Raw genomic sequence first — 20717 nt, forward strand, 5'->3', positions numbered from 1 at the left:
TATTCTTTTTTCCCTGACAATTATTTTGTATTTGAAAATAACTTTCACAAATTGTAAATAAAATCATATTTGTAATATTAAATTATATTGTGTACCGATTTTCTGTTTGCAGGAAATATACAGTTTGATCATTAGTAGTGATTGGAAATGCATTCATATTCTTGAATCTGTAATGGTTTACATAGTTTGATCAATATGTATCAATGTCTAAAAACTTCTTTTCTGATCATTAAAAGATTTAACTCTGTTAAGCTTGTCGTAACTGGATAATTATGATTCAATTTCCCTCCTTAAGGGACGCAATTAGTCTAGATATGATCCTGTTATAAAATACAGTTCTTGAGTGACCTCCCTTTATGTGAAATTTACTGAAACGAGTTTCTGTAATGATTAATTTACTGCAAGTATTGATGAACACAAATTACAATGATTTTGTGCTTTCCTAGAACGGTTTATTGCTAAATGTTTTGAATTCAAAATTTATAAAAAAAGATCAAATTGACTTTCATAGCAAATGACAATCATCCGATATCAAATACCTCTTTTTGTGACTGTATCTATTTAAATACTGTACTCGGGTTTTACATATAAGAATGCAGTTGGCCGATTAAAATTGTAACTTAAGCTAAATGAATTCATAGGGGCAGTTGAAACAGATGCTGAACTCAAATAACGTCGTCATAAATCCATTCGGTAAGATTAGAATGTATACACAGCCAAAGGCACTGTACATCATTTTTATTTGTTCACTTTGAGTATGCCGTTTTTGAGTAATCGATAACAATCACTTGTGTTTTTATCAAATTATATCAAGATAAAAATGATTTTGAGTTTGTTACTGGACACAAATAAAATAAGCACAATCACTTTTGATAGTTTTACAAATTCAATGCAGTTATCACAGAGATTAAAGTTAGCATACTAAGGATCAAAAGACAAAACATTTTTAAACAGTGTCTTGAAAGCTCATTTGTTGTCAGTACAGAAGTGTTAATAGTCTGAAATGACCAACAAAAGCAAGGTCTGAACATCTGTGCCAATAACAGATCAGACAAGCTTTCGCCTTATAACAAATGACATATTCAATTACATCTGATAAGGCGTGTGACATCTCCATATCTGCTCTCATCTGTCAGACCTGTACGACATTTGTTAACAGCTAGCTCCTATCCGATCAGACATTTGAGATAACCGATAACAGTTTGCTTAGACGTTTTGAAAAACATAGAACAGCAAACTCGCGTATAATCACACGTGTAAAAAATTCGATAACAGCAAGTTCCTATCCGATCAGACATTTGAGATAACCGATAGCAGTGTTCAGCTCCCCTCTACATGTAAGAAAAATGAAAACAACCAGCTCCAGTGTAATTTTATAGTAGTGAATTAAGTACTGACCTAAATATAACATCATTTTATTTTCACGGTTTGAAAATAAATGATACATGTATGTTTCTAATGGTATTATACGGGATAATATGGCCTGACAGAGATGAATATGTACCGGGGCGCAAGCCAAATGTTATATTTATCTCAGTCTTACTATATTCTCCTACTACATGCATATTGACCATCAACAACTTGTGTAACGAATTAACGGTAATTGTAATGACTTGCAGTTTATCAATAGATAATATAAAATAATCCTTCTGTACAATGCATGACGTTTTTTATCGATCCAATGATCATCATCGCACAACAATGTATTTGTTTCGGCTTTTATGATATATACGGCACAATTTTAAAGCTATTCGAACATTTTATTTGCCGCCATGTAATAAATAAATAAATATACGCCAATTAAAAAAAAGATAACACAATCGTTTGTCTTAAGTATCATACATGATGTAAAGCAATGATTTTGTTTAAACAACTTAATAAGTGTTATTTAGTGTTTGAAATGTCACAAGTGTTTCAAGAACAAGGAAAAATATTGTAAGCCACTTTTGAATACTTGTTTTCTTTTTGATTAATTTCCGTTGTAAATTTTACGAGCTTTAGATGTTTTCAAGATGCATGTAAGGAAAAAACAAGAAAAATTATAAGAGCGCGCATCTTAATACACAAACAAGGATAAATGAACAACGGTCAACATTTGCACGATTCAAATTAGGCAGGATTATTTTCAGTAGATTAGAAACGTTTCATAGACTAATTTATTGTTTTTGATAATGTGACAACAAGTTTTATCAAATGACAATGAAATCTTTTCTGCCGGGATTTTCATTTGTTATTTTCTATTTTTTGATAGGGATTAAACGTGTATGTAAGTAATCTTAAGTTTATTGAAAATTGTGCATGTATATATCAAAATGTGTAACAATTTGCGCATTTACCACTGTTTAGGAGATACATTAAAGTTTCGGGAAACCTACAGTCTCGCAATTGTTAATATTGAAAGATTAATATGAATCCAATATAACATTGTTTAATCATATTATTTTTTCACAATGCAATTTTGATTTTAGATAACAAGATATTTTCTTTTAGAAGAGGGTGCTAACAAGTTTTCACATGGTTAGCGCCTAAAAACTTCCACGACGAACCTCTTTAAATAATGTGTATCTGACATTTTTATAGTTATTTGTTGTACCTTTTACCTTGCAATATACCACTAACATCCTTTATCAGCCGATCAATTTTCCATTTAGATGTTTCTATTGATAAAATGGCGTATCCTTTACTTTTTCGAGACACCATTTTCTGTAGCTCAGTCAAATGATTATTTTGGGACGAAAGAAAACTCAAATCGGCTAATCAACTAATGTGTTGACCACGAAAATATATTAACGTAGAAGGGTACACAAAATATAAAAACATCATTTGTATACAATAGTTTAAGACCAAAAATGAAGAAATTAGACACACCCAAAGCAACATAAAAAAAAAAAAAAAAAAAAAAAAAAAAAAAAAAAAACAAAGTCAATTTAATATGAGGACAAGAACATGTAGATATATTTTATTATTTTCTTAACCTCTTTTCCAAATACGGGTATTCAGTAGTCATCACATAATTATAAAAAAAGACAAAATAAGATAAAAATTGTATTTACTTGTGGGCTTTGAAATTATTTTCTAAATATGTTGCAATTGATTTTGCTCCATTATAGTCTCGTTTACAACAAATTAATGGTAAATCAGGACCACATAATAGAATTTGCTAATTATGTGAAGAATTACCGAATATTAAGAATGTTCTATCATCGACTAATAAGTGTTCTTTTTACAATATTTTTTAATTCGATATCAAAATTAAATCACGGTTTTAGAAGACAAATTAAAAAATATTTCTTTATAGAATAAAAGTTTTTTTTTCCAAAGAAGGTTAATTTGAGCATCATCGTTACGGAGGATCTCAAAAATATGTGTGAAGTTACAAGGAAATGATTTTAAAATGAGGTTTATGAAAGCCGATGCTTTTAAATTACCCAAAAATCCTGTAAACCAAAGTGTATGCCAACACGGACAACTCCATGGCCAACCCAAGAAAAAGAAGGATAGCACCACTTTGCTTTCGCGACAGTTTGGAGGCCAAAATTTGTTCATCAGGCTCCAGTCTTTTTTCATATACAAGTTACATGAGACCTTGCAATATTCTACATTTTATTTATTCCATGTTTGGTCTCACAAAAAATGTTTTATTAGGAAGTAATATTTTCCTCAGAATCAAGGTATTTTAAAACATGTGGTGTAACAGTGCACACATATTATGCAGAATATGAAATAGGTCAAGATTTGTTACGGGAGAGAATATCATTCGAATAGACTTACTCTGTTATTACAGGTCCGGACCATACAATTTCGTGGGGTACTACGTGTTTGAACGAAAGAAGTTCCACTATAAATCTTTGTTATCTATTACAGAAAGATTAACAGAGTTTTCACAACTAGGATTATGTACGGGGAGCGCCCATTAAACATTGACAAAAGTATTTAGTTTTCACTGTAAAAAATGACAACGAACATGGTATTACTTGTGTGTTCTGTATAAGTTTTTTTAATCAAATTATGCTCATTCAGGTTAAAGAAGACTGATTCTTAAGATATGGAATACAACTTTGATTTGAAAAATGAATGCAATAATCTTCCGAAACATGGAGATTTCTCTACAACAGATGATGCCAAAATGAATTTAATAAAGAAAGGAACAAGGTTGACCAACGGCATGTGCCTTATGGTGACTCACATCTACTATTAAATACTTACGTATTTTTGTAATATAGTTGTCATAAAATTTTCAACTACCTTTTAGAAAACAAAATATCCGTTGAAAACCTGAAGATGACCCCACCTCATTAGATTTAGATAAAGGTAGTGCATTCTATTTTACATTTTGCTGCAAACCATTTACATGTAATTTGTTTCGGCAGACTGATAGCATAGTGGCTTAATAATCTCTAAAAACGCCAGGAATAATGCATACATGAATACATCATGCTTGAGTATTAATTTCAAAACGTATTTTATCCTGTTAGTCAATACTATTCATCAAGCCTTTTTTTCAGTCTACAAAATCTGCGTAAGCAAACAATTCTATAAAATGATAACAAGGCACAAGAAACGGAGGTACGAAAAATATCTTGAATTAAAATACATCCAAAACCAACATATCATAACAACATTGTTGTGAAAACGATAAACGTGCTACGCTTCGTATGTGATTTACACACTTATTCACTTATAAGATACACTTAAACGTGCCGTATCTTAGCACAAGAAACGGACAAGCAGTAACAAAAGTTATCATAATAATAACTCAGGAAATATTCAGAGTTATCACAAAAACTTAACGTTTGGAACTTTCCATTATAATTAGGTGTTAAGTATAGCAACGAAGAAGCTTAAGATCACAAATGAAAATGTCAATCTGTACAAATGAGCAATTAATTTGGAATACTTACTCAAAATTATCAAATTTAAAAAAGGGGCATGAAAAATAGACTATTTAGTTTGTATTGACACATAATACAATATGTAAAGCAATCTTAATCCTCAATGTTTAATTAAGTATCTCAAAATTTCCGTTTGAAGTTAAGAATTGCGATTATTAGTGTGTTTGTCCAGTGTACTATAAAGTTTTCCAACGAAATCCGTAACGTTTTCCAGGAACTCCTTGATAGTTATTATAAGAACTCCTGACAAGTTATCATAAGAACTCCATCCTTCAGAAAACAGCCCCCCCCCCCCCATGATCATGCAGTCGAAAAAGCGTTCCATGTATAGAGAATGCTCGGTGCTGTTGACTATAATAATTGTATTCCTTTTGATATTTGGAGTAAAATAGGGACGATAGACTTAACTTGATTTAAAGTTGACTAAATGATTACCTAAAATGTAACTCTTTTTATGACAGACGAAATATGGGAACAAACACCTGTTAAATACGTTAGCGTTGAATTACATTATGATTTTACTACCAGTACTTTTAGTTATCCGATATAAAAAAGCAAAGAAAATATTTCAGATGTAGGACTCTTATATCGGAACAAGAAAATGTGTTGCAATGTCAGACCGCACGTTTAATATTCACACCGTACAATGTAAATGCAAATCATCAGTGGTTTAGAGAGGACAAGAGTGGATTGGTAGTGCTGAATAGCAGCAAGAATAAATATGATGAAAATAAATACATTGAACCAAGAAACGGTGACAATTTCAATTTGTTTATAGCAGAAGTAGGATTAGCAGACAATGGCTCATATTTTGTAAATTGCGGACAAAATTGATTTAGCAACCGCTCACATTTAATTATAACTCTAAAATTACCAAAAGGGGGTATTTAAGTTTAATATTTTTTCTGTATATATAGCATAATTATCCGACTTTTGAAGGTTGAATGACGTTAAAGTTACATGACACGATAACAATATATAGACTATTTTGCGACATTACAACATTTAGAATGCTCCTAAATGACTGCCAGGTTATTTTATTTTCAAATCTAACTGTAGTCATCACAGTTACCTCTTGAGCAGACTAAGTGATCATGGCAAGTTTTAAAACTACATTATAAGGAATGTTTAAAGCAAATTGTAAATAACAATTGCATATGAACCTTTAGTAACTAAGTAACTTTTGACGATATAAAAGAAATTTTCATTATTTTTGCTAAAACAGGGGCAATAAACAGACCTACGTACGGACACAGTGACAGTCGGACTGATGGGAGTGAGTAACAAGAAATTAATTTAGTTTAAAGAACTAAAGAATAGGTCTTTGTTATATGCAACAAATTAAGAAATAAAATTATCATAGTATTGAAATAAAGATGCATTGAAAGGGCAATTAACACTAAATTGTTGAGACCTGAATTTAAAAGCCAGCGGGAACATTCGAGCATGGTCTATACTGTTGGTAATTATTTTTTATATTCTTGTCCCAAACCTCGTTATTTGTCAAATGGACTGCTTTGCAAAGTCATTTACTATAGTAAAGAGTTATAGTGTTAAACATGAAAAATATATTTATTTTAATTTTTTGGATATTTTTGCATATGTACACCAATTCAAAACAAATAATTAAATTGTTGTCTGACAAAAGTATCTTTACAATAAGCCATATTCTTGGAATTTAATCTTTTTTTCGACAGGCAACAATAAATGAAGAGTTTTTCGTAAATGATGATTTATTATTACTTGTCAGGTTGCGGAGACAAATGTGGCCAACTTTCGGTTAACACACACAACACCACAGAAGGAAAGCCGGTAATATTTCACTTTGTGGTTTCACTCGGTAAAAACGTGACTTGGCAGAAGAAACTTGGTTCGGTCTTTAAAAATCTAGAAGGTGAAAAGTATCATCTGGCATTTGATGGTAGTAGAACGACTCACAGCCTTTCGATTTTAGAAACAAAGCATGAAGATACAGGCGAATACAGAGTTAATTGCGGTTCCACGGTGTCGAATTCAATCTATCTGAACATTGGTGATTATGTTAAAATATATTTCAATGTAATGTTATCTTTAGAAAATGGATAAGTATTTGGAAATATATATTAAATATGATATGTTTTTAGGCAAGACTCGAAACAAATTTAATTCCATATAGAAAATCTTCTGGCAATTTTAAACTACTGCTTAACATTGATAAAATTGTTTTATTTGTTTGTAATTTAATGTTGTTTGTACAGATGTTTATTTTCTTTTAACAAGTTATCAGCTATGTATCTACCTTTCATTTTGATTTGTTATGTCTGTAGAATATTTTCAATGCCATGTGCAAGCTACAAGATTCCTGTCAATTGTTTCTTTTTTCAAACATTGGGTATCAAAATCAATTGTAAAAGGGTTGATTAGATATATGAAATTGGTATAAAAATACTTGTATATTCTGCATCATGATGCACTGTAAATATCTACAATCGCCAGCCTTGCAGATGTATTGATGATGATTGCTGGTGCTATATACAAAATGTAGTTCTCTTAAAGTTCAAGGTTAGTCTCCTATTAGGATATGTTACTCCCCTTAAACCTGCGATACAAAACTTAGTCCCGCGTTTTTGGGGAAGGACCAAAGCTGAAATTTAAGAAACAGTGATACACTACAGTTTGCCTTTGTGATGAAAACTTCATTAGATTTGTACCAAATGTTCAAGTTCTGTGTACATTTGTTGCGATATTAAGATAGTATATGTTGAATCTTTGGCCACAGCACCACAGGAAACCCGTATCAAAGTGTCTTATTTCTTATCACAGCCTTAACGTTTTCGGCACTATTTCAGTTGAATGTATGGCCATGTATCATTTAAGGCACTGATTATAGTAACTGACCGTGATCTTAACCACATCCAAGCAAATAGAACTAACTGTTGTGAATAATCTTTATTTGCAAAACGTTTGTAATTCAAGTATGTGATTCTAAACAGTAGATTTTGGTCGTCATGGAAGGTCAGTAATGTAACAATAGCGTCGATTCCTCCTAACAGATTAAGGTTTGAAAGGCCCAAAAAAGAATGGTGCTATCTTAGTTAACATTGGTCTTTGGTGTAACTTGGTGTTTAATGTGGACGTTCCGTTCCAAAAATTATATAAGCTGTTTATTTTTAACATTTCAATTTGATTATTTGATTATAATTAGCCCAGAAACAATGCTATGCCAAATGTAAAGCATGTAATTTAAAGTAAATTTTAGACATATAATTGGAAATTTACTTTTATAATTTCAGTATACAGTAAACCATCCGTTCCGGTATTTTCCAACGTAGAAGCCCATGAATATTGTACACCTCGGACATGTATAGTGGCTATTGTAAATAAATTAGAAACGATAGAATGTACTGTGAAAGGTGGATCAAGAGACATGACTCTAAATTTGCTAAAGAACAACATGAAATTAACAAATACCAATCAAACGCATAAACAAATATATTCTATTACCCATTTCTATATAAGATATAGCTTTATACCAAGTCAAACTGACACTGACATCAAATTTACATGTACGGTGAAGGATGCATCACAATTAGTACAATCATCAACATCTGTGGTTATGTATATCATAGGTATGCGCTATATTGATTCTTAAACTATTACAAAATTATATAAGTAAATGATTAATAGATTTGTCTTTTGGATGAACTAATCCCAGTAGTTTCTTGTCTGACTGATGTTTCATGACGGATTTTCATGAATTGATAAGTTAAAAATATGAATATTTACTACTCAAACCATGAAACAATAATGTGTTTAATATTTATATCTTACAATTAGAAAGAACATAAGTGTTTAAATTTTTATCAAACACCCATGTTTTTTTTATGATATAGATTAACTTAGTAATTAAATATTAAACTTTAATACTTTCATTTTTTAGTTCCCCCAAACAAGATTGAGGTGAATGTTCATGAAGTAATAGAAGGAGAAGAAGGTGAAGTGCAATGTATAGCAATGAATGGGAGACCGCCGCTAAAGTCGGACATGTCTATCGGTAGTAAATCAGAGACTTATACAAAGACAAAGAATACCACAAAGCCAGGGAACTTGTACGATATCATTACGTGGACAACAAGGTCCTTTACACGGGATGATAATCAGAAGAAGATATTGTGTTGTAGCAATATTGGAGGGAAGATATGTGGAGATACAAAAATCAATGTATTGTGTAAGTAATTTTATTGATTATTCTGTTTATTTATTTGATTGTTTAAAGATGGTATATGTTGTAATTGAGGCTATATACCACACTCAAGTGAAATTTTAAATATGTATTCAATTATGATTATAAAACAATTTAAAAAAAAAATCAAAAATGAACTGCAAATTTTTGTGAACATTATATATAATCATTATAATATATGCATTCATTTCTTATTGAAAGAAAGGACATAGACTTTACAGAAAATAAATTTCTAATTACCTTCATTTTTTTGCATGACATGTAAAATTCGGTAATTTCTTTATAAATGATGCTTTTTGGAACTTACAATATTTATAAATCTTAATTTGAGCATCAAATTTATGATATAAAGCCATAAAAATTTGTGTTACAGGATCTTTAATCGTAGTAATAAAAAAATACAATGCATGTATTCTTAACATCGGTTGTAGTTGTTTGAGCTCTTGCATGCGTGACATATACCAGTATACTGCATGGCACTTCAAATTTATCGCGTTTCAAAATCGATTGCCATAGATCTGTATTTACATATCACAATGCACGTATTTTAAACATAGATTGTAGTTGTTTGAGCTCTTGCATGCGTGACATATACCGGTATATTGCATGGCATTTCTAATGTATAATTTTTCAAAATCGATTGCCATACATCTGTTCCTTAACTATCACCATTACCAGTTTGGCTGCTTTCTGCAAACTATTTCAATAGAATCATTCAACTGTGACAAATGAACAATTCCACAAGTAAAGTTTACTACGCATAAATTGATCTATGTGATCTAAAACATATTCTGACTATACAAAATAACGAGTTCATGTTTACCATAACGAAAATAAATCTTTGACACGTTTGTTACTTTGCATATAATTAATATTCCCAAGACCAGCTATACAAAATCAGCAAAATATGCTTGTAATACATGCATACCCCCTTTGTCAGCAAACCCGAAGATGTATGCGATGCTGCTTGTAAACTATTTTTGCATGCAAGTTCAAAGCGACCTTATTTTTGAGCCCCCTTCCTAAACTTGATATGAAGAACTCTACTGTCAAAGACCAATGCACGTGTGACGTTTCAGTGCAAACGACCATTTATTTTTCCAAGTAATCCGTTATGACAGTCAAGTTCAACGTGTCCTGTGAAGTTTAAGGGCAAATGTCGCATTGGTTGTCTAGTTTTTGGTCGGTTTGTTTAGATAACATTGTGAAAAAGAGCATATGGATGATACAATTAGTCATGAAAACTTGTATGTATTTCATATACAGTTTGAGGAATGAAAGCTGATAATATGCGTTATAGATTATATACAATTACCTGTAAGGGATACGGATATGTGACAACTGCATTAAGGGTAAAAATTTTGTTTTACAAAATAATTTGTCTTGTTTTTTTTAAATCAATCACTTTAATTAAAATTTCTACTTTAACAGTTAAACCAAAACTTATTAAAGTTGTTGAAGTTTTCAAGCAAAACAAAGACAATGGAGACACTAATATAACATTGAAGTTCTCAGTCGAAGAGTCAAATCCAAAGAGTTCCATTGTAATAAGTGGAGTAAAACATATAGAGCAATCGTGGGTCGATGACAAAATTGAGCAGCAAAATAAAACATATGGGTGGACATATACATCGGTAAGTACATTACACCACTAACAATAATAATTTGTAACATGCTTCTGGTCAGCTCTGTGTCTTTATGAAATTTTATTGAATGTCTTCTTTAATAAGTAAATGGTAAATGTATGAAAATACAGTTTGCGTGAAAACACATCATTTTTGTTGCTCAAAACGAGAAATAAACAAATAACTGGAAACTTTAAACAGCGCCTGACACGTAAATTGCAATGCTATTGTTTTTTAATTGTTTATCTCTTGTTTTAGTTGTTCACTTAGTACAATGTAGTAAAAAAGGGGTGTTTGCAGTTAATCACGATACGCAAGTACTCGACACCTGGGCGGACTGGTATCAATCTTTTTCCAAAGGTTAAAAATGTAATCACTTTTGACCCTAAGGGTTAATTTGAATTTTAATCTTTGAACTTAGCTTATGTCATCTCGTCCTTGTTGATCTACATTATTTAGAATATTTTATATCTTGTTGGTCTGGTGTATGTTTGTTGTAATATTGTGTTTTAGTCTGTTTTGAAAGCTATTGCCTTGTAGGATATTCCATTTTCTAATATTTCGTTCCAGATCCAGAGCTTCATTTTTACAAGACATGATAATTCAAGGGAGATCAAATGTGAAGTGAAAAATGAAGGCTTTCCCGATCTTAGATTAAATGTTGAATATACTCTTGATATAACGTGTATGCCGTTTCTTATTTTTCTTTTCTTTTTTAATGAATTCATTTTGTTTAACTCTGTATATTTAAACTGTAAAACTTGTACAAAATCTTGTGAAATGTGTATGCTTTTATCTATCGCCTCAATTGTAATTGGGGATTCTTCGGAATGTATTTATAAGCTTTTTTAAAAGAATTTCTCTGAAACCAATACTAAATTAAACTTTACTAAATGATAACAATAAGTGGTTCTTCGTTTTGTTCCGTTCCTGCAGATTATCCAATAGTTACTATATCAGAGAAAGAACAGAAAACTGTTTACGTTGGTGATGATGTTGATTTGACCTGTAACGTGGACAGTAATCCCCCATCAACACTTTCGTGGCAGAATCAGACCGGCATTATTAAAGGTTTTATGCATACAAATGTATAGTTTTTAAAATATAGTAATTTCATATAATTCTCTTTATCATCTAATATCACATTTTAATCATAGTTTATTGTGTCGTGTGTACGATTATCTAAATTAACTAACTGTCTTCATACTGATTTTGATTGATTATAATTGTTTTCACATCATAATATCAGTTTACTAATCCCTAATATTGCATTAATATTTGCATGTCAAAGCGTAAGTTAAATCGTGCTCTAATATGTTGTCGGGGAAATACCGTCGAGGCTAACTAATCTTAGTACGCATGTTTGTTTGTTGCATTGCGTTTTAAGTTGCGCTGAAAGTAAATTTATATCGCAACCTTTTAACTTTACTGGGAATACTAAAGGTGCTTCTTATTTCAGGTGTTTTTTTAGTTGATACACATTTTAAAGCACTTACTGACTGATCAAAAGCTGTAATATATATTATTTATTATTTATTTCCATAGAGATATTCGGAGAAAAAACAATAAAACTTTATTTAACAAACGTTTCAACCGACCATTCCAAGACATATAGTTGCAAGGCCCGTAATGGAATTGGTGGGATTGTATCAAGAAATATAACGCTCATCGTGAAAGGTATTTCTTGTAGGCTGCAAACTTTGATGTGATAATAATGTACAAAGTCTGGAAATGTAATGATAGATAGTGTCTTATAGGGAAATAACGCTTTTGTATAATTGATAGTGTTTTAAAACATAGTATTATGACTGTCTTGAATAAATCTTAATACCTTAAAATGTAGCATTTACATAAAATCATGCAACTTTTATAAAAATTCATATCTGTCTAATGATATTGATAATGCATAATATTCATTAACGATTGAAATATTGTTTTCTTTTCCTCCCTCAGATCCATCTGAAAGACAAGAAAACGAAGCAATTAAACCATCGGCCGAGGCAAGCTTTGCATTAGTCATTGGGCCAATAATTGGCTGTATTTTAGTTATCATCATAGCGGTCATTGTGGCTCTTATAGTACTCAAGAAACGACAGAATAAGACACCAAACAAAAGGAACATTCATGAAATTAACATTGAGGAAAGAAATGAGTATGTAACATTTAAATTACTACTATGACGTCATTCCTTTGTTCTGACCGTACTGTATTTTTAATACTGTACAGGTAGGTGTCCAATATTAATGTGTAAGTCCAATATTAATTGTGAAACATATAAATATCAGACAGCATGACGTGTAGTGAAAGAAGCTTGTATGACCACAGGATTTTGCGGAAAATTCTCCAAAAAAAAAAAAAAAAAAAAAAAAAAAAAAAAAAAAAAAACGATTAAGTAAATGTAACTTCTTATCTCAGAGGTTAACACGAGGAATGATGCATCATCTTTCCTTCGCCCATTACGCATTTTACATATTAATTTTACGAAAAGAACAATAATTGTTATCTGGCTAATTTAACGAATGATTATTCCAAGCCTACTGATTTTCGATTTTCAAACTCTTAACATCTTATCACTGTTTACGCTTTCCAAGTGAAAGATAGCGGATATGATATTTATGGGATTGTTTAATTTCTTGTCTATTGTCCGTTTTTGTTTCTTTTTTAAATATACGTTTACATGACAATCATACTTGATTTGCCTAATTGTATGTACGTTATGTTTCAGTTAGGTCAACTTTTCAAGTAAGTGTAATGGTCAGCTTTTCAAATAAATATAATAGAGAAAATAGATTCATCTATTTTAAACAAAAGCGGCTATATTTGATTGCTTATATAAAAAACGATGCCAGACTCCTGTGGTATGACAAATACCAATTCAAAAATAAGAAAATATCATTTTGTTGCGTTAATATCCAAAATTCACACTAATGGCAATTCTTACACAACTTGTCATCCTTGCTGTAGTAAAATAAGAAAAATATCATTTTAACACTAAATGGTCAATATAAATCCTTCTTCAATCATTCAAAATATCCAAGATTCAACATAAATTTGAAAACATTTCATTTTTATTATTTCTTGTAAAAATCCCCAATGTAAATTGATGTATACTGTATGTGCGTAAGTTCAACATTTTTTGTAACTGGTAAATTTTATGTAATATAATTGTGTTCATGTACATAATTGGTCATATTTCAAAACACGAAAATTTCTTGCTACATTCAAGAGGCTACCCACAGGGTTTTGCAAGTAAGAAAAAGATAATTGCTAAAACATTAATATTGCACATTTCTAGCACAAAAATAAATTGTTTCTAATTTTTCGATAGATAACATGATATTTGATAGTAAAAGTAGTAATTTAAGTAAGATATAAGCCTCAAACTGACCAATAAGTAAAATTTCTAATTCCCTTCGGCGCTACGCGCCTCATGAAATTAAATACAGTTTTCGGCTTATATCTACTACATAAAAGTTATATGTTATATTGATTCGGAGTTTTCCAATTCTTTTTACCTCTGTCCTTACATGCACATTAGACTCCTTACTTGTCTAAGCAAATTTTTATGTCCAGAAATGTCATATATTTATAGGCTATTTGTTTGATTGGCTAAAAAGTTTCACAACAATTACTGACAAAGGGGTAACATCACGTGAAGTCAATAATAATAGCAGCCAGATAAAGAATAACGAAAATGACGTAATATTTGCATGTAAAACTTCAAGCTTGAAGTCCTTATGAGCTCATAAATAACGATTATTAATTTAACATGAAACAAGCGGCAACAAAGACTATTTCCCATTAAAGGTTGTGTTTCGTGGGGCTCGGAGTATGGACATGTACCATAATCTTTACGTCACCTTGCGTTGTCGTGTGAAATTACACGTTTTTTTTTTCAATATAATAGCTAAATATTTAATGATTGGAGTGTTTAAATAGAAAAACATATTTTTTTCGGTAAAAAAAAACAGCATATTACATAAATTTTGCAAAACAATCAGATAGAAACTTACAATGAATTGTCAGTAATAATGCATTTACTTACCTAATTTCTAAAATGGACTTTACCTGGTCGATGTACTTTGCACAATTTGTTTTTACTAGTTTGCTTGTATACAACGATTAAAAAAAAATATTGTTTTTTTTTTTTCCAGAAATTTACATCCGACTGGAAACGGTAAGCGCTAAAACAAACATTTATTTGCCCATGTTCCATATGCACTATTTTGTATGACAACTTTATCTTCCTGCATGATGTAAAACCTAACATCTTTAAACTGCTGTGGTATGCCGACAACGGATCTCGGACGTATTCAACCGATTTCAGAAAGTTTTGTATTGGCCTTAAGTTTTTTTTTCTTTTAGAGCAATACATACATTCTTACGATGCGGTACGTTGCTATGCAAAGACCTAAAAAAGTATGTTCTCGAGCATGCGCATTCTGCTTAGGGCAGACATATCACGCCTTTCACAGAAATGTTGGCGTTTATAGAAAATGGCTTGAAAGTATAAAATGCATAAGTATCAATAAATATCAACGAAATAGAACTGTTGCATATAAAACATATAAACAGGAGGAGAATTTCCTTTTAAAAATTGTCCCGCGTTGAGTACGATAATTATTGTGAGAATCTTTCTAACCATCCAAATTTATTTATTAGCAAAAAATATCTACCAAATTGTTCTTGATCTTTATTTCAAAAACAAAATAGATACAAGTATCTGTGAGATTTATATTTCTTATGTTTTCTATCTCCATGAATAAGTAAGTATACGACCGTGCATATCCAGTAACGAAAGAATGTGCAAATAACGTAAAAGTAACACCAAATCTGTACAACGATATTGCCACAACGAATAACAGAGTAAGTTAACGAACCAAAATATTTTATTCTAAATCAAATTTAAAGAAATGAAATCGCGCATACGGCTGCTACGACATTATACTTTAAAAAGCATTAAATTTTTTTCAGGAATATGTTTACTTCGTTAGATCATTCGTGAGAAAGACAACCTGATTACCGTTTTGAAGGTGACTTTTGTGCTTTCGTTAAATAAATATGTACATTTAACACATTTAAAACGTTACTTTTTCAAATTATGTTTACCGAAGATATTTTGTCAAACTACCAGTGCCGGAAGCTGGTAAAATAAGATTTAGCTACTTTAATGAGATAACCGTCGTTGCTTCAGTGCTCCATTCACGAATTCGGCGTTACCTCGTAAAAATGGTCTCAATTACGTTTTATCAGCTAAATTAAGTATAATATGACACGACTAGATTTGTGAATGTCTCATGTACAACGAGTATTAAAAGTCAAAATGTATGTTATTGTATTAAAAGATATCAACGAATCAAACTAAATATCGCCATCAATACGCTAGTCAGATCGTTATTTCACAAATGTTCTTGAAACATAAACATTTACATGAAAATGTTTTTGATTAGGTTTAAATTATAATTTCTCGGCAACCGTAAGCGCTAATCCATTTCTTCGAATTTGGTGTACAGTAAAAAAATTGGTTCATTTACTTATCGCGAGTTATATGCAAATTTCTGCGTTACTGGATATACACTTTGTGTATAGTTTACCAAAAATAAATTAAATAAATAAATTAATAGATAAAATTAAGTTAATTACCATTTTGTGAAAGTCATTTTAAAGTCTTTTTACAGCTGCCACACAACACTTGACACCTGTTGTTGTAAAGTATAAAAGTCTGGAAACAAAGGGATCCCTCGGAAGCATGAATCACAACAAGATAATTGCAGACTCTGTTTCGATTTCTTTTTGTCCTACACAGAATAAGCATGCGCGACATGTTACTTCCGTTTCTAAGGAAATATGGCATTGCAAACAAGTATATTAGTAGTTCAAGTGTAACACATACAAATGTAGATGTTTAGTACTTAATTAAAACACCTACTACGGGAATCTGCGTTGCGATGCGGTAACGTTGTACCATCGCCCATTTGTCATTATATTTTATTGAGTTTTGCATTGGCACCCAACAGATAGCATTCATGGTTGTTCTTTGTATTTAGAAGTCCTGATGCAACGAGATGTTGGTACGACACTTGATACATTTTATTTTTTATATTAACTTTAAACTAAATTATTATTCCAAATTGACATTATTTTAGGTATTGTTACCGATTTCTGATTTTGTCTTGATGATGGTTATCTAAATTTAAGAAAAACATAATACATGTAGACACTTTTACTCGTATTTTTTATAAAGCATCATGTATGGAATGTAAAACTGCTTACGTTAAAGAATAGAAATAATAAACTTAGTATATTGAATGTGTTACATACGGAACACTTGATTGTCTTAATAAAATGCCTTAACGATAGATCTGTAATCAAACGCCAAGCGTGTTGGTCTCATTCGAGTTTCATAATTACTTTTATGTTATTTAATTTATGTTGATTAGAAAAATTAGTTTAATATTCGTGTTTAATTTAATGAAACGATGTTTATTTCTTGTTTTAAGGTATGCCCCCTCCCTAATGGGCACTATAAAGAAATTGTAAAATTGACAACATTGGTCTGTTATAGACTTTAAATGCAAAATGTAAACAGAGTTTACAGTATCGTTAACGAGATGTTCAGATAAAGTTTTGTCTTAATTAAAACTTGGATATTGAAGGGCTTTTTCAGAAATGAGAATCTCCAAGTAATCTTATCATCATTATGAAAAAACGTTCTCAAATAATAGCATTCAGTTAACAAATCACACAAGCAAAGGTTTTGCTTTTCATAAAAATGTTTGCAACATGTATAAAAATGTTACCCGAGCCAACTCATTTCTAATACTTGTTCTACTGTTTTCCTACTTCAGTTAGATGGACTTGTTTAAAATATTCCAAAAGAAACAAAATGAGGACTGTTCTCAAAGGTTGCTTACATTTTCTTTAAGGTATATGGGTTGACTTGTACAATATAAAATAACTTTACTTTGTAGTTTCTAATTTCTGAGAGTTTGAAAATATCAGATGCTATTATTTGCTGTTAACTTTGGCATATTCCCATAATAATTGTGTTATTCAAATGAGACACATAAATAATGTTCACAGAAAGAAAGAAAGAAAGAAAGAAAGAGAAAGAAAGAAAGAAAGAAAGAAAGAAAGAAAGAAAAAGAAAGAAAGAAAGAGAAGATAGTTACATCCTGTGGGATTTGAACCCGCGCCCCTTTGTAGTTCTAGTCAATATAAATATTCTTCAAAATGAAGGTAATCCATTAGGTGGGTCATACTTTTAAAGATATTTTACAATACAATTTCGCTTTTTTTGCTTAACACTGATGGCATTGGGTTTGTTATCTGGGGGTCAGTTGTTTGATCTTCGGGTGAGGCAAATTCAAATGACGGTTGCTCTCGGCCTTTGAACCATATGGTTATTTGTCTCGCACAGCTGATTTAGGAATCATGTATGATAAGTAGTCGCCTACTTGCGGAGAAACTGTTAGATGTCCAGAACCGTTTTGTTAGACCAACCGATGTAATAACGATCGAAATGTATCAAAATCGGCGTAAAAATCAAACAAACTGTATTTCTACAAATCTTGTTCGACTTTTTATTTTTAAGACCCCACTCACAATAATATTGCAACATCTTCTGGAAACGCTGATGCCACGGAACAGCCAGAATACGCATGCGTCATTCCAAAGAAAGACAGGAGGAAGTTTCCTGCTATGAAGGAGACAAATGATGCAGACAACAAAAATGTAACTATTGAAAGGCTTTATTAAATAATATAATTTATTATTGATGATAAAGTAAAAATAAAAGTAAACGTGATTTTTCTTTTTTTCTTCCTAAAGATGATTAAGGATTATTCCAGATATTTTATGATATTTTTTTAATTCAATTTTAATTATAATTTAAAAATGAAAACAACAAAAAAAACACTAAAAAACAGCAACATTATACATGCTAAACTGCTTATGTTTAAATGTAATAAATTTTCAACAGAAAGCACGACATAATTATAGAAGCAACGTATTTTACATCTGTATCAAAACCAGCAAAATTGTCTGTTTGCTTCTCGATATGCACATGTGATACTTTGCTTTTAATTTAAGAAGAACAAAATCTTATCAAAAGTCAATCTCTGTATTTACAGAACGAAAGGGGAGACAATCTGGTGTATGCTGACCTAGATCTAGCCGAATATCCGGACCTGGCAGCTAAGAGACCACTTGTTACTTTGCATGAGCAGACAGAATATGTGTCGATAGATTTCAGTAAGACCGGCGCAGCAGCGATTGCAGACAGTAGTGGAGACAACAACTAAAGAGACGTGAACTATATAAGGGGTCATCAAATTGTTAGAGGATCAAAGGATAAAAAAGAACCAATTTCGTTATAAAATAATTTGAGGTCATGGCCCTCTCTATACGGCAAATGAAAATAACAGTAGAAATGGCCAAACCTTCATTTGAAGTAAAACCTCTGGGCGAGACATTTTATTCGATAAGAAGCCTTTTACTAACATAGAAAATAGAACATAGAAAATAGTATTAAAGATAAGATACAACATGGAAAAAGATACCTGATTGGGAATTTATGCTTTTTTCAATTATATTTTTTTCCATTTTTTTTATAATTCTTTCTATAATTTATTTTTATAATGTCTTTACTTATATGAAGGAAAGTAACTTTAGAGCTAGTTATTAAAAATAGTTTCCTAGCGCATAAGACGAAAGTAAAATAAAACATCCTAAAGACAAATAAAAACAGTCAATATTTTAGCCTGTTAAAAGCTTTTATCTAAATAATATACTAGTAAATTTGTACCCGCTTTGATAATTAATTCGATATGTAAACTTGCTTTTAATCTATTAAATTTATACTCGAATATAACGCATGCTTAATGTGAAAAGGATAAGTTGGGTTTTGTAGGTGTCCAATTGAGTGATTGGTCGATTAGCACAGTGTTTAATTGCAGTGGGTATAAGGCGAATATTTAAAATAGAATGTCAGCCGTTGTACCGTAAACAAAGTCATTTGCCATTCATTCAAACATTCCTAGTGTATATATAAATCATTCGTTATACTACACCATTAATTCCTTCTTTACCACTTACTGTTTCATTGTACAATGTAAATTACATGGCATTGTCTTGGAGAAGGAAGCCTTTACACGTGATAAATGTGTAGAAACTTACACGATAAACTTCTTCATACCATGTCTATCTGACACGTATACTACTTTGTAATACTCAATCATTTACAAGAGGTAACTTATTCAACATCATTTAACAACCGAACTTTTAAGATGGCTCTCTTAATATGAACACGAGTCGTGATAAAAAAAGAAAGCAATTCAGCACCCTTTGCCTATATAAAAGACATTGAAAGCCAGTACATTTTAAAGCAGATAGATATATGTTACTTTCACTGGAATTTAAGTTATTAAAGAATCATTTGTTTTGTTATAATGAAGCATCTTTTAAACGGAAATACAATATGTTTTATTCTCTTTATTGTCATAGTGATAAAACCAACGTGTAAGTGTTCTTTTTATTACAAGTTGAGTAATTCAGAATGTTTTTAAGAAACTAAAAGAATAAATATTGTATTATTCTCAAAAACGGTGCTGAACAATAGGGCAATGGCTTTAAAAAAATATCGATAACATCATTGAAAAGGCGGTTTCTGTTCATTTCGGTTAATTTGAAAATTGAAACGTAATATGTTTTAAGTACATGCACATATTGTTTAATAAAAACAAATTGTAATTTACAATGCCTTTAATGATCTTTATATATTGAAAGCATTAAACATTATACTAATTGAAATTTTGTATAAAAGAAAAAGAAAAAAAGAAATGTGTTCTTTGAATGTTATAAAAAATGTACATCATTATGTTACGTGTGTATAGGAACATGTATAGTTTATATATTTAGTTATACAATATATATCGTTTCAAAATAAAAAGCAATTGATAACATTTTTCGATATTCATT

At 30.7% G+C, this 20717-nt stretch overlaps 1 protein-coding gene across 1 annotated transcript; it reads left to right on the forward strand.

The window, feature by feature from the left end:
* The first annotated feature begins 2042 nt into the window (after nucleotides 1-2042).
* Nucleotides 2043-20700, forward strand: LOC132755556 (uncharacterized). Its single transcript, XM_060746435.1, has 12 exons — nucleotides 2043-2266; nucleotides 6643-6924; nucleotides 8165-8500; nucleotides 8812-9099; nucleotides 10546-10748; nucleotides 11310-11424; nucleotides 11676-11810; nucleotides 12285-12416; nucleotides 12693-12891; nucleotides 14894-14916; nucleotides 18334-18473; nucleotides 18872-20700. The coding sequence occupies exons 1-12, from the start codon at nucleotides 2194-2196 to the stop codon at nucleotides 19040-19042; spliced, it is 2097 nt and encodes a 698-aa protein (XP_060602418.1). The 5' UTR covers nucleotides 2043-2193; the 3' UTR covers nucleotides 19043-20700.
* The last annotated feature ends 17 nt before the right edge of the window (nucleotides 20701-20717 follow it).

Source organism: Ruditapes philippinarum, unplaced genomic scaffold (genome assembly GCF_026571515.1).
Source record: "Ruditapes philippinarum isolate M1 unplaced genomic scaffold, ASM2657151v2 ctg11741_1_1_1_1, whole genome shotgun sequence".
NCBI classification, from domain to species: Eukaryota; Metazoa; Mollusca; class Bivalvia; order Venerida; family Veneridae; genus Ruditapes; species Ruditapes philippinarum.

Bases quoted from the DNA above. Each gene is read 5' to 3' on its own strand.
- LOC132755556 (XM_060746435.1), top strand. From the start codon at position 2,194: ATGACAATGAAATCTTTTCTGCCGGGATTTTCATTTGTTATTTTCTAT. The intron at 11,811-12,284 runs GTTTTATGCATA...TTATTTCCATAG, and splicing joins TCAGACCGGCATTATTAAAG to AGATATTCGGAGAAAAAACA. The intron at 14,917-18,333 runs GTAAGCGCTAAA...TTTATTTTTAAG, and splicing joins TTTACATCCGACTGGAAACG to ACCCCACTCACAATAATATT.